At 35.9% G+C, this 14,593-nt stretch overlaps 1 protein-coding gene across 3 annotated transcripts in view; it reads right to left on the bottom strand.

Moving 5' to 3' along the window:
* LOC107826455 (twinkle homolog protein, chloroplastic/mitochondrial) overlaps nt 1-14,139 on the bottom strand; it is a 37,021-nt gene extending 22,882 nt beyond the window's left edge. For all 3 annotated transcript variants that reach the window (XR_012707484.1, XM_016653437.2, XM_075249361.1), the window contains exons 1-15: nt 13,671-14,139; nt 12,989-13,131; nt 11,066-11,121; nt 10,917-10,974; nt 10,714-10,827; nt 8,967-9,050; nt 7,550-7,630; nt 6,149-6,214; nt 5,942-6,058; nt 5,418-5,465; nt 5,241-5,326; nt 4,716-4,776; nt 3,803-3,985; nt 2,388-2,519; nt 577-638 (exon numbers count right to left, since the gene is read on the bottom strand). Coding sequence is in view for 2 of the 3 variants with exons in the window: in XM_016653437.2 (XP_016508923.1) it covers nt 577-638; nt 2,388-2,519; nt 3,803-3,985; nt 4,716-4,776; nt 5,241-5,326; nt 5,418-5,465; nt 5,942-6,058; nt 6,149-6,214; nt 7,550-7,630; nt 8,967-9,050; nt 10,714-10,827; nt 10,917-10,974; nt 11,066-11,121; nt 12,989-13,131; nt 13,671-13,914 (1,535 nt within the window). In the remaining variant the exon portion in view is untranslated. The remainder of the gene's footprint in view (nt 1-576; nt 639-2,387; nt 2,520-3,802; nt 3,986-4,715; nt 4,777-5,240; nt 5,327-5,417; nt 5,466-5,941; nt 6,059-6,148; nt 6,215-7,549; nt 7,631-8,966; nt 9,051-10,713; nt 10,828-10,916; nt 10,975-11,065; nt 11,122-12,988; nt 13,132-13,670) is intronic.
* Nucleotides 14,140-14,593: the final 454 nt, after the last annotated feature.

Below are 14,593 nucleotides of genomic sequence, written 5' to 3'. Positions count from 1 at the left end.
CTGGCCTTCGATCACCTTAGTTCATTGGCCATCTTTCGAATGAGAAAATCAGGAGTTCACATACCTATAGCATGACTTTCCGACTGAGAGTCATTTTTCTCATGAAGTTCCTCTTGCATCCCACCCATTCATACCAGACATCTGCACTATCTTTGACTTCAGTAATCTCAAAAGACTTCTCACCAACATTAAAATAAATTGTGTTAACCATGACTATGAGAATAAATGAGAAACTAAGTTTTTGAGCCTATCACCAAGACATGATTGATTAAAAAAACTCAGAAAATGCAAGGAAGAATCACCGGAAAGTGACTAGGAACCACCGGAGAAAGTTGTTAGACTCTCTCGGGTCTTGTGCCTGGGAGCATTTCTCTCTCCTCACATCTATCAATTCTTGCGAAATTTCTTTCTGACATATGCAACTTTATCAACATCTAATTTCTCAATGCTACCGAATATGTAATTTAAAATTTGTAATGACAACAATTATGTTTCTAGGCATCTTGCCTAAATGTAGTAATACTAAAAAGAAAAATGATAAAGAGACTTAAGAGGTATAGGTTGTTTCCTACTTGCCTCACATCAAAGAATGGTTTCTTTATGTGTTTCTCCAAAAGTTTCCTAGCATGGTCCCGCACCTACAGATCGGTAAATAGATAGATAGTAAGAAAACCAAGAAAAACGAGCAAACACAAATGGGCAGGGGTGAATGTGCTGAAGGGTAAATAGTTCCTCACTGTGGTGAAGGCCAAGCCGTAAAACAGTTGTCTGACAGATTTTAAGAGCTGACATTTAGCATTGAAGAAAGACAAGAGATTGTTGACTATGATAGAACTCAAGAGAATGATTGGGGAAGTGTTGTAACAATAGTTGAACTTTTAGGCATTTGGTTTAGCAACACAACAGCAAAAGCACTAACATAGGTCTAAGATGAAATTATACGAGTTGAAATATTATTTACTACATATGTATTTTCTTTCACTAGAATTCTAGAAGTAGGATTTACTTGGTTTGACTGTATGAATTGAATCTGATTATATTATTGGAATAAGTCAATTGAATAATCTATTTGAACAAAATTTTCATTGGTATACATGTCCTCAAAGCTTGACTTTGTCACATAATAATCAAGCAACAATGAAAATAACATGATTGATGCAGCACCGCCCGGGCCTCAATCACAACTAGTTGGGTTCGGCTATATGAATTCTCTATATCTATTTTGCTCCAACCGTCACCCTATCACCAACTGGTGGTTCAACCGTCACCCCTATCACCAATTCTTTTTACTTCTACAGCTTTACCCTAAAATACTAGCTCTACAATAGCTCTCACTCCATTCATATTTTTATTTATCCAATCATACAATGATATTTATTGTAATAACGAATGTACGGTTCAACTTGCACAAAATATTAACTTTGTTCCTCTCTAAGGTATCCAATAATTCTATTGATTTCTTTATCAACGAACCAATGTTCGAATTCTCTATAGCCTCTTTCTCGTCCACTTAGCCTCTTCTAGACACGCAATGACGCAATATCAACTCACCTCCTCTTAATGGTATCCACTAATTCTATTAACTTCCCTTTCAGCGAGCCAATGCTCCAACTAACCTATATGAATATGACTCTCTTGTAATAGCTTATTTACCATCATCGTCCATCGCGATGCAGGAATCCGTTTGCGTCTAACACCATCCAGCACCAATGTGGGAAAATGAACTTCTTTAGGCTAGAGATCAGCAATAAAAACTCACTTATGAATGTAAAACTCACTCATGAATAGTTTATTAATGGTGTTGATCCAATTAAAATCAAAGCAGCTCACGAAAACAGGTCAATTAATCCAAATCAAAGACAAGTATGACAGATGACAGTCTTTATCAACAAAAAAAAAAGGACAGATGATGGTTTGACTAAATGATTCTCTCAACTCATAGTTAGTACACTACAAGTAAAACATCAGTTATGCTTATCCAAGTTGAAGTATGATTTAGGAATCTAGGCATTCTTTAAACAAGAACCAGGGCACAAAAGCAAATCACTTAATACATTTTTTTTCAGAAACACCCCATAGAACTTTGAGGAATCTAATACTTGTGCAAGTTATATTATACTTGGAATTCCGATATAAAAATTAAATAGAAGATCCAGATAATGTAGATAATATGTTGTCCATTGCATGATATCCTGCTATATTACTATACTATCAATAAATCATTCTAGAGGGAGTTAACGGTTAAGAATTTTCTTAGGATGCATTTAGCACAAGCCTCATCTAGGAAATGGTGGTGGCAAAACCAACTTGGCATCTAATTTCTAATGAATTTAATCGCTCACTTATCCCCGTTTGATATGACAAGAAGCAGCTTCAACAGTGCCTACCTTATTTTCCATAGAGCAAAGTGCAAATTTCCAGCCAACACTCTGATTGAGATTGCACAAAAGAGCATCAATCCATTCACTCTTCCCCGAATTTGGGACTCCTGTAACAATAGTCAACTCTCCAGGCACAACCTGTACAGAATCAAGAAAGATGGGGGGAAAATCAGCCACTGTAGAATTTCATGTTTTATTTTCATGCTGATATGCCAATAATGAGCCTCAATCCAAAGTAATAATAACTGTCCATTGCTTGGTTATTTAAACAACAGCATTGTTTCTAGGGCATGCATATATTAGTTTGTGCTCCCGGAAGTTCAAAGTGAGTGCAATATTTAGAGATGACATTGACTATGCTGAAGAATTGCATTGTCTATCATTTCCCAGGGGCATTTTTGTCCTTTCGGTTCTTTACTTCAGTATCTTGTCTATAGGTAATACGCTAGCGTGACAAGGCCAGTAAACAATGTCCCCTCTCCATTCACCAGAATCTCTCTCTTCACATCTTTTTTTTTGGTTCTCTACATTACTTGTTGGCGTTTTAATTAAGTGACTAATTTTTCTTTCCGATAACAGCGGTGTCGAGGTGTGCACTAATCTCAACCCGGTACTTGATACCTCCCACCAATAGGAGTACCGGGTAATAGGCTTAGGCAGATAGGAAGAATTAACCTAGTGTCTCCTCTGTTAGGTTTCGAGCTTTGTTCCAAAGGTTACTACTCCAACTCTTCAGCCGTCACTATTATCAAAGGCGAAAAGCGCAAAAAAGCTCTAAAGTATTGTAGGGCTTTAAGCTCAAAGCGCAAATAAAGCGTGGGTTTTAATGAAGAAAAGCGCAAATGGAGAAAAATTACAAATATGTACGTGCAGTCCAAGACTAATATATACAAGTATGAATACCAAATATATGGACAAAGAAATTGATGAAAATTTATGATAAAGTGAAATCTCAATTGTTTAGTGTCGTCTCTTTCGGCTTACGCTCATTAGCAAGGAAAAGTATGCCTTAGAGCCTTGATGACAATATTAAAGTACCCGCTAAGCGACGCGAAGCGCTCAACATATTTTGAGCCTCGCTTCAGGGCTTAAGCACGCTTTTGATAACACTGTCAACCGCTAGACCACCACCTCGGGGACTTGATTAAGTAAATAATCTTATTGAAGTACAGAAATTCTTCATATGAAGTGTAATAAAAATGTTGAGAATCTCGTACAGAAAACATCTATGCTAACCGGGATATCATATATGCTCCAAAAAAAAAGTTAATTAAACTTTCTTTATATTCTTGTCAAACCTAATAGGTAAACCACAAATCCCTACAGCGTAGCTGGCATCCCTGGCATGAATATGCATATAAGTAATCATTTCCCTGAGAGGCTAGAGACATAGCTCGGTTCCTAAATAAGAGCCTACTCACATTGTATAGTTGATTTAAAGACCTCCATCCAGTTGAAACCCCAAGCTCGTAGCCAATTGTTTGGTGATAATATGCATCAATCTCAGTGAAGTAATCTTTAAAGTTGAATAACCCTTGTATTGGGTATAGCTCTGCACCTTCAATAACCTCCCTCAGTGCACCAGGCCCCAGATACATAAGTACCTATTAATGTCCAGTGCAGAAAAATTTAACTTGAGGTTACTGGAGAATAATGGTGAAATCAGGTGAAACGAGCATCTTAGATGCACTAAAATGAGTAAGGCAACAAGAAAAGCATAATGGAAACTCATAATGGCTGGCAATAGGTTACAAAGGATGTTGTATATAATATAAAACTATTTCATTTTTTTATAAAGATAAAACTATTTGCACTAAGCAGTTGGAGCACAGACCCAGGCCATGCTAAATCATGAGCATACATGACCTCCTGTCCATGTTTATCAAAAAGAAGAAAGATCCCATTTTGCCTCAGGAAGGACGTTATTGAGGAGACGATATAAAACCGACTATAGAATTACATAACTGTGTGACAGTAACTGCTAGTATAATTTCGTTGAGAGAGCTACAAATCAGGTATGCAAGCAAATGATTTGCAAACAAATGACACATTGAAAACCAAGCTAAATGTCGTTCAAAACAACTCTCATTTTACTAGTGCTTAAAACTACAGCAGGCTTAACAAGACTGCAATTAACTGTAGACTCGCAGTTCATATCAAATCTCAAAACACATAAAATTTAACAGAACAAATTCCAACGAGGGACCTGGAGGAAGTGCACAACTACCAATCACAAATCAGAAGGCTCCTAGAGTATGACAAGATCTGATTCATGAATTTCTTTCTTTTTTCTCCTACAAACAAATAGGTAAGAAAATTTCATGCATGAAGAACCTCATTTGCATCTTTGAAACGGTCTTTAGTGCTCTTTTTCGGCCATGTGACTCGCCAGCACCTACATAGCCAAAGAGAAAAGCTTGAGATGGCTCATTATTAAGCTAGAACACGATTTCTACCATCATTTGCACTGAGATTAATAGCCTGTTTGGCCAAGCTTCTTTTTGGCCAAAAGTGCTTTTTTTTTTTTGCCAAAAGCACTTTTGGCCAAAAATTGAGGTGTTTGGCCAAGCTTTTGGAAGGAAAAAAAGTGCTTTTGAGGAGAAGCAGAAGCAATTTTGGAGAAGCAGAAAAAAATAGCTTCTCTCCAAAAGCACTTTTTTGAGAAGCACTTTTGAGAAAAATACACTTAGAAACAATTTTTAAAAGCTTGGTCAAACACTAATTGTTGTTCAGAAATGCTTTTCAAACTAATTAGCCAAACACAAACTGCTTCTCACCAAAAGTACTTTTGAAAAAAAACACTTCTCAAAATAAGCTGATTTTTACAGCTTGGCCAAACGGGCTATAAATATACTAGACCTTTCTCGCCCCAAGCGGCGGGCAAGTTCTTCAGCTAAAGCTTGACCAGGTGGATCCCCATCAGTTGCCAGTATTATGCGAGATGCCTATAAATGGTAAAAGAACAAAAATTTCTTGTTACATGATCGATGCATATAATAAACATAGGAGAATAAAAGCAAAGAGGAGTCTGCAAACCTTTTCTAAATACTCTTTGCAGTTCCAAAGATACTGATACTTTGTGTCCTAGCTTCACAAAATGCACAAAAAGGGGCATTAGGTCCAGCATATGTGAAGATGCTTGCTAATTATACCAATATAAGGAGCACAGCTCTTCTCTGCACTCTAATAAAGGATGGAGCAAAGGCAGCAGAAAGTGGATGAGGAAACATGATAAATACATGCATGAATCGGAAAAAGGTGTAGGGTTGTAATACAATTAGAGGATGCACTAGTCGAGATAAGCATCACATTACAATTAGAGGGGGCAGAAACAAAAAGAACAAGAAACAAATTAGAATTTGCAACTCTAGCCTGAAGCCATAAAAGTCTTGATGAAAAAACAAAGAAAGTGTGCATATGTTTTATTATGCATGAGAAGTGAGCAAGCTATGACATCCATATAAACAAAAGTTAGGTACTAGATCCATATACACAGAAGTTATGACGATAAAGCCTTTACTTAAAAATCCATTTTTTAGGACAAATTATAGAGAAGAAACCTTATCTACAGGTGGCAACTCTTTATCTGAAACAACTGGAGGTGCCCCATCGGGAACGCTCACACAGTTCCGAAAGCCAGCTTCTTCCATAGCAAGCTTGTCCATCTCACCCTCAACCTAACATAAGAGAAGTAGAGCAATATATAATATCAGAAATGAATTAGTCTACTTCTTCAAGGATGGAATGATGAGTGAATCAGATATTACAATGATGATATCACTTGCTCCTTTTATATCGTCTAGACCATAAAATATCTTTAATGTATCAGCTTCCTGCAAATCAACAGTGTAATGATAAGGTTCAAAACAAGTGCAGGATACAGTCACTTCAACTAATAGCATCTTAGAAGCAAGAGTTAGGAACAAAACTTTAGTACATAACCAGATAATTTAGAAGAACTGAAGAAATATGAAATTGTAATATTATTTGTACTTCAAAAACTTAATAGAAGACGCTCAACCATTCGATTAATCAGAAAAGGAAGATGAGATTCAATGAAGAAGCAAATCCCCATATCTTTTTGAGGACATCATCACTATTCCAGCTTTCCCGATAGGGATGGGCGTTCATAACAGACCAAAACAACCAATGTTAAACTGATTGTAGAAAAAGGATCAGTTTGACAAATTGGTTCTTTTGATTCTTCTTTTTTTTTTTTTTGGGTTTGCAAACTATTTAATAATTGATCTTTGGAGTCATAATATCTAAAGAGAAAAAATAACTCAAGTATACTGCTAAATAAAGCAAAACCAACACCAGACTGGTTTGCAAAATCTAAAACAAAAAGAATACATGGAATATCTCTCTTCAGACAGAAGAAACCATTTGGACTAATAAGCCAAGCAACAGAATACGTAGCCTACCGTAACATGTAAAATGGGGCAAATTGATGTTCTGAACAAGGAGGCTATTCAGTGTGTATAAGGATTTTGAATGTCGCTAAATGTAACAAACCTCTAATGTTAGAATCCCTATTTTGTCTTAAAAGACAAATTACCGAGTATTCGAATATGTCCAAATGGTGTCAATAATATTGAGGATCCAGATAGCCAACCGAACTAGTTGGGTCGAGGCACAGTAGGACACAGACAGGGGTCACAGTGGCATCATCTAGTGGGAATGGGAAAAGGGAAAGAGGAAGGAAAAAGGAATAAGAAAGGAATACTTAGAAAAGGAGAACAATGGAGGGTGCCAGGTAACGATTTAATAAGTATAAAACTGCCGCTTCAGAGCTTGACGCATTAGCAATTAAAGGACTCAGTTCTTTGGATTACTGAATCAAAAGTTCCATACCAAGTACTGAACCAAACTTCAAGCAGTGTTCGACTATGAAACCCAAAAAAATCGAGAAACAAAAAGGCAAAACTGAAAGAAAAATATGGTTAAGAAACTCGGGCTTTTAATTTGGTTTGAAGTTCCGCACACCCTTCTTACCACGGAAATTTACATAAGGTTCTTAGATTTGCCTCTGTTAAGCACATGACTTTATACATGAGATTGAATCCTCAACTAAAATTACTTGGAAACAAGTGCTCCATGGTATCTTTACCTTTAACTGAAGTAAATATAAATACGTTAAGTAGCAAATAAAGAACATTGACACTAACCTGCCAAAACTTTTTGGTGATGTCCCGGTACTTGCAGCTTACAAGTGCTCCATCCCTCCGATATGTAAATGCAATTACAATCTGAAAACAAATTTACTTTAATGCTAGAACAGTCAAGAAGTGACTTTGTTACTGCAAGGATGAGTTATTGCAGCCCCTTGAGCAGGGAAAGTAACAATATTGCTTCATTTGGCTCTCTTTAGCCCTACGTCTCTTATCCCTGGGAGGTGTCCTTCCACTAGCAGTATTCTTGAAAATCTCAATTTATTCTGGTGTGGATGGCTGGCAAGCCTAAATTTCTTGGTTTTTTGGATACAAGAAAGTCAGAAGATATGTTTCAAAATTCAAACAAAAGTAACGTTGAATAAAACAAAAAAGGCAAAAACATTTTCGTCAGACTTTGTTTAATGGAAAAGGAAATTTTAAATAAGAAAAAGTGGCTGGTCACAACTTTCCTCGGATAATTTTTATGTTTGATCAAGTACTTAACTTTCCTTGGATGATCTAACAAGTTTTGCAGAATTTAATCGAAAATCATCCTTGTGAGAAAATCTTTGTGGATTTCACAGAAAAGGGATTATTCTCTTGCTTTATAGTTTCAGGAATGACAGCTAGGCTGAGAATAGGTCTCAACCTTCCTGGAAAATGGGAGCTCACTAGGAAATGGTAAGGACTAACAAGATAATGATGAAACAGATTTAAAATCTTGATTTCTCTAACTAGTCAAATTATTTAACAGGACTTCTAAAAACCAAACCCTATTATCAACCCTCTCCTTGAAGTTGGTGCATAGATCTCTATCATGCCATACCTACTAACCAAAAACTCAAGTTTCTGCTATAAGAGCCCCTTCGTTAGGATATCTGCAATTTTCAGTGTGGTAGAAACAGTATACAAACAACACCTTCAGGCGTCTCCTCCATTAAGTGCTCGGTAAGTTCAATTTGCTCGGTCCTGCATTATTGAACATGGTTGTGTGTTTGCTTGGTCTTTTAAGCTCCTCAAGAACTCTTACAAGCTAATTGAGAGGGTTTATTTTATTTTAAGCAAACACAGACAAATTTACGAAAAGAAATTATCCCAATGCTAAGTCCAATTAACCAAGCAAACTAATGTATCTCATAATATTTCTGTTACTCGAGGATGAATCATTCTTCAGTCAAGGATGTATCATCATGATATATTCGATTGTAAATCAAATGCAAGGGTAGGGATTTAATCAGTTTCCTTGTTACCAAGTGGAAGCACATAACTCATCTAGTCAACCAGTATATCATCATATTGAGAGAAAAATAAACTGAATAAATAATTCAGAGGTACATCTTTATCTTAAGAAGGTGATCAAGTCTATGGGCGTAGGGTAGCTACCGACAGAAACTGATCAAGTAATATGTCAGAAAATGACAGGATGTCAAACCTGATCACCGTATCTCCGTTGCATAACCGCATTTCTCCGCAATGTTTCTCTCGATATCATTCGCTCAGAAAAGTATGAGAGTAACTGAAGAGCAGCAAGAAGAAAATCAACTAATCAAAAGCTCATAAATTCACGTTCAAATAAAACATAATCAATAAGCAATATATTGAGGAACAAAGAAGACAACCACATAATGCATCTGCAATTTATTTTGGGGGTGGAGAGTGACTGAAAATCGTAGACGGGACCTCACAATGGCAATTGCCATCTATTTTGGAACGTAGCAATAATATTGCAGAGGCACAAATTGTACTGCACATTATAAACTGCTACATTGCAAATAAACATAGAGATGCATACTAGAAGTTGACTCTATGTTGCTTCTCAACATAAGGTAGGGCCTTAGAAATTGGAGGTAAATGCAGAAGACATGAAGGAAAATCTGGCAAATAAAGGTCTGAAATGCAGCACCCCCACAGGGAAGGCAACAAAGTGGAGGACAGTCTTGCAGCTGTATGCAAAGACACCAAAGGGATAGTCTTATGAACATTAGAAAGCTATCTTAAAGCCTTAAACAGACAAGAACACTGCTGATACCAGATGGAACACAGTGGGCATCCTTCATATTCAACCAGAAGAAAAAAAATTAAGACCGAACTGATGAAGAGAAAAATATTTCAAGTCTTTTGTGTTTGTTTTGATTATATTTCACAACGTAAAAATAGTACAAAGCAGGGATCTTCCAATCTACCTTAGACTCCATGACTACTGTAGAAGCCTTTTGGGAATTCTTAAAATCGATTATAATTGTAGAGCCCTAACAAAAAACAAAGGAAGCAATTTCAAGAAAGAATTTCAAAAATGACCAAAATGTGAGCATTTGTTTAAACTAGATTAGGAGTTGCAGCAGGTGCCCAGTGGAATTGGAACACAAGCAAGCCTAAATTTGGAACACTAAAACCACATTCCAATGGCATAAAAGATAACATTATAAAAATGAAAACAAACTATTCACAAAACTCTTAGTAATAAAATATTTTATACCTAGTGGTTAGAATTTGTATACATATAGTCGGTGCGGCCGGTTTCGTTTCCACATTTTTTGGTTAATACAAAACCAAAGCAAATACTGTCAGTCTTTTAGATTTAACACCAAACTGAACCAAGTCAAACCATATGTCATTTTTTAAGTCGGCTTGATTCAATTTTAATCTTGAAGACCCCAAAATTTAAATGGAAATCCAGCGGAATGGATTCCGTGCACTGTTGCAGTTGTGGCGGGCTAGACTGAGAAAAGGGTGATGACATTAGTACCGCCTAAAATGAAACATTCATCATAAGAAAGGAGACTGGGTGTAAGGACTATTCACTGTTAGCAGCAATGCTAGCAAGATGTAAGCAAGAGGGCAGTACAGGTAGAAATAAGGAAAGAAAAGAGAAGAACAACAAGAGTTAACACTTCACGAAGTTCGACCCAGTGCGATCTATCAAAAGACTCAACGGCCATATTTATCCATATTTCGTTCAAGAAAGCTATGAACAACTCAACGTATGCTGATGGCAAAATCAAGTGTCTTGGACACTAACCAAGTTTTGCAGGATGCACGAATAAATAATAGGTGACTTAACCTCAAAACAAACCATGCCCAACAGCTATTAAGCAAACAAGTATTACTACATGCAGATGAAAATATTATTGAAATCCAACTTGGTAATGCAAGTAAAATAAAAAGACAGATCAACATACCACATCACATAAAGGTTCCAGCCCCAAACTCTCCTCAGTTATCTGTCTGTACTTCTTAGTCACTTTTCCAATCCTTTTCATATCTGCAAAAGCTGTCTTCACATCTGCAAAGGCCTGAAACAGCATGAAAAAAGAGAATTAAAAAAGTTGACAAAGAAATTGCAAGATAAAAAGATTAATGAGCTCATCAAAACATGTTATACCCGGGTACCACCTCTCCACCCACATTTAGCTCGAAAGCATGTCCATGTAGCTGCATGCCTAGGTATCACTCACATGCTTTAGAAATATATTGCTAGAGAGGAAAGAAAGTATACCTTAAAAACGATGTGCAAAACAAAAAATTAGTTACCCATCCTGAGTAATGAAGAGAGATAAGCTCTTTTCATTTGAATCCCCACCTGTGCACTACAAAGCAAAAACATTGCACTAACTGTCAATATAGGACATTCTAAGCGTATTTCAGATGCAATAATGCTAAAGAATTTCTAAAATTTTAAACTCATTAACACCTATTAGTACCATGTCTAGACTCTAGTTTAACTCTCAGCCTTCAGGTACCCACATGTAGAAGATATGAACCACGATTTTCTTCTAAGCAAAATTTTCAACTACCAGAAGGAGCATCTGTAAGTGTGATTTTTTTTTTTTTATAAGGAGCACCTGTAAGTATGATAATTTTTTGTTCTCTCTTTTTTGTTTTTCTGATAACCGAGATTCGGTGGATAACGGATCCACCACTCTACCTCCTCCACTTAAATATCAGGCTTTTTTCTATAACAAGGTTTGAACCTTTGATGTGCAACAAACCCACACATCACGTGCTGCACTCTTACCACTAGACCAAAGGCCTTGGGCAGGAGCATCTGTAATTATGATTCTTCTCTTTTCTTTTTTATGATTTTTTTCTTTTGTTCTATTTCGTACAGCAAGTCTTTCTTTTCATTCCTTTTTTTTACTTCATTTCTTTATCATTCTACTTGACAAGGAAATAGCTCCATTCACTTTTAATCATTGATAGGGTTGTAAGCCTTTATCATTCAGATCTTATGTGTTCACCTTTCAAACTCTATTCAGTTTCGAATCAAATCTGCAATAATTTTTTTTTTTTGATGAAGTAAGAGTGATTCATTATCAAATCTGCAATAATTTGTCACTCAAACAAAGTATCATGCATGCAGGCATTGAAATCTCATTTTTTCTACCATCAAGAAACTCAGTAACCATAGCTTGAATTACTATCGACAACATACTGACAGAAAATATAGGAAAACCAACAACGGCTACTGTAGAGATACCTACTGCAACTTGACAAATGACAGCTATTAATCAACCAAGATCAATTATGCCACAATTCTAGACTAGTTGGTTTGCATGTATGGATTCTCACTGACCATTCCGCTCTATCCATTCCCATTTCGTTCCAATAATAATTTCCTTTTTAAGATAAATTAGAGGTTTTTAAACTTTACTTAAGTAGGCGCCTAATTTAACAAGGTTGTGATAGGTGGACGATCAATGTAAAGATAATGAATCCTCTAAACACATAACATGCATATGCACTTGAACTTTCTAAGTCGCTTTACTTCGACACCAAGCTCATTGAAGGAAATCATGAATATGTCCTCTAATGCAGATGCAACACGACTCTTTCAACCCTGACTAAACATGTAGTGTTGAAACTTGGTAAATTGGACACCCATAGAGTTAATCTTTTAAGGGTAAATGGAGAACCACTATCGAAAAATTATTATTGCCAAGTCATCCATGCACAAGATATTCATACACTCATTAAAATATTAACAAAAAACTGCAAAACTTAAACACACTAAAAGTTTTGCCCATTCAAAATTTTATAAAAATTCTTAGTGAATAGAGAAAACCTTTCAAACAACTGTTCTATAATGTTTTTTTAAAATTTAATTATTCAATAATTGCTCAGAAGTCCATATAATCCTACTTTGATTTTTAAGTTCTTCTATAATTCGTCTAAAATGCTGAAAATACAAAAAGAACCGATAAAAGAATCCAAGTTGATTCCATCTCCAAAAAAAAGAATCCAAGTTGAAAGTGAATTGGAAGGATCTCGCACAGTGAAAGATAGAATGAATATGCATATGAAAGATGAAGCATCTTTATTTAAATACCATTTGATGGTTTGCACTTCAATATAAGAGAGAGATTCATTTTCTAGTTAAACAATAAAGATCTTGAACACCCTTACATACAAAACATTCTTAAAGAGAAGGTTCCCAAAGACCTCTTAGTAACTCACCATTGGACAAAGCAAACCAGAGTATTGCCCTGGTCCACAAGAACCAATATCTATTCCAACCTGGCTTAATTTCTCCTTCAGTGCCTTCACATGTTCTGACTCCGCAATTCCCTCCACTGGGTCTTCCAGAACTACTCCAGAAACTGAAATCATATAAACAATACAACAATTACTCAATAGTCCCAAACAAGTTGGAGTCGGCTATATGAATTCTCATTGATCATGTTCCCCATTAAATTGGTCAAAATCATATAAGCAATGGTTTTCAATAATTAAAGATGGCCTTTATTTGTGGAAACTTTTTATAAAATCTTGCAAATCTTTTAAGTTTTTCCAAGTTGTTTTGGAGAAAACTTTTGGTTAACACACACGCCACGGGATAGAGACCGCAGCCGCAAACAGAAGTTTGGTACTTTATCCGCCGACCTTCGAACCGTGTACCACTTACCCCCGGGGATTTCTAATTTATCAAAAACAAATTTCAAAAACATGATTATAAAGAAGTGGTTTGAGGGTTAAAAAAATTCTTCTTCTACTCATTTTCTCTTTGCACAAGCTTTGTTTGAAAATGGTTTTTTTTACGGCTCCTAAGTAACACTTGAAGAATATTACAAAGTTTATACAAGCAAAGTTGAGGTTCAGTAATTAATCCCATGACAAAAAGAACTGCAAAAAATAGTACCTGGTGGAGGAATACGGTGGGGCCTGTAAGACAAGTTTGAAGTTCCACGAATTGGGGAGATGGGTTTTGAAGCAAATGTTGAAAAGATGAGTCTTTGGTTTTGAAAAAGGTGGGTTTTTGAAGAAAGGACAGGAATAATAGTCTTGTGTATGGTAATGGATGGCTTGTGGAGAAAATATTTGGAGCCCATGGCAAAATTGTTAGAGTTGTTTAGTACAAGTCTGCGATAAGGTAGAAGAATCATCCTGCTATTTTACAATGTAGAATTTGCAGTCATGGTGTGTGAGTGTTGTGTTTTTGTAAGAAACTTCGAAATGCGAGGGGTTAAGGAAGGGTTCTACAGTAGTTGTGAATTATGTGGGCTTATATGCTGCCCGGGTATTTTTTGTTTGGCCCCGAATCAGCAGGGATCCGACTCAGATAGTCGCAGGTCTATCTTTGTTCTCATTCTTTTTTGGGCCAAGTGCGTAGTTAGCATTATCTGGAATCTAGATGCTATTTAAAGATTTTGTCCTGAAATTTTAAATTTAAAATCTTAACTTGATGACAATTCAGGAATTTTTGTTCTAAAATGTTGCATTGAAAAATTGAAAGAGTGGCTAATTCTTAAACAATAGTCCTTTAGACTGGTTACCTGGACAGAAATGCACTTATAGAATAAAGGAAATTTTACCTCATGTAACAAAAGTATACATCATATTTATTATAAATTAAAACTTTATTAAAATATTATTTTCTATAGTTACCTTTTATTTTTATAACAAAATAGGTGTTTATGGTATACACTACCGTTAAGGCGTTAAATACGCTATTTATGTTTTTCTCTCTCATTCTTTCAGTTATTCTCTCTCAAAATCTCAGCACAATACTTCTTCTTTCTCTCTCACACATCAAGATTGTGTTGATTGTTAAAACATGATTTT

This window comes from Nicotiana tabacum, chromosome 3 (assembly GCF_000715075.1).
Source record: "Nicotiana tabacum cultivar K326 chromosome 3, ASM71507v2, whole genome shotgun sequence".
NCBI classification, from domain to species: Eukaryota; Viridiplantae; Streptophyta; class Magnoliopsida; order Solanales; family Solanaceae; genus Nicotiana; species Nicotiana tabacum.
The sequence above is the reverse complement of the archived record's forward strand: the minus strand, read 5'-3'. Positions and strand labels throughout refer to the sequence as shown.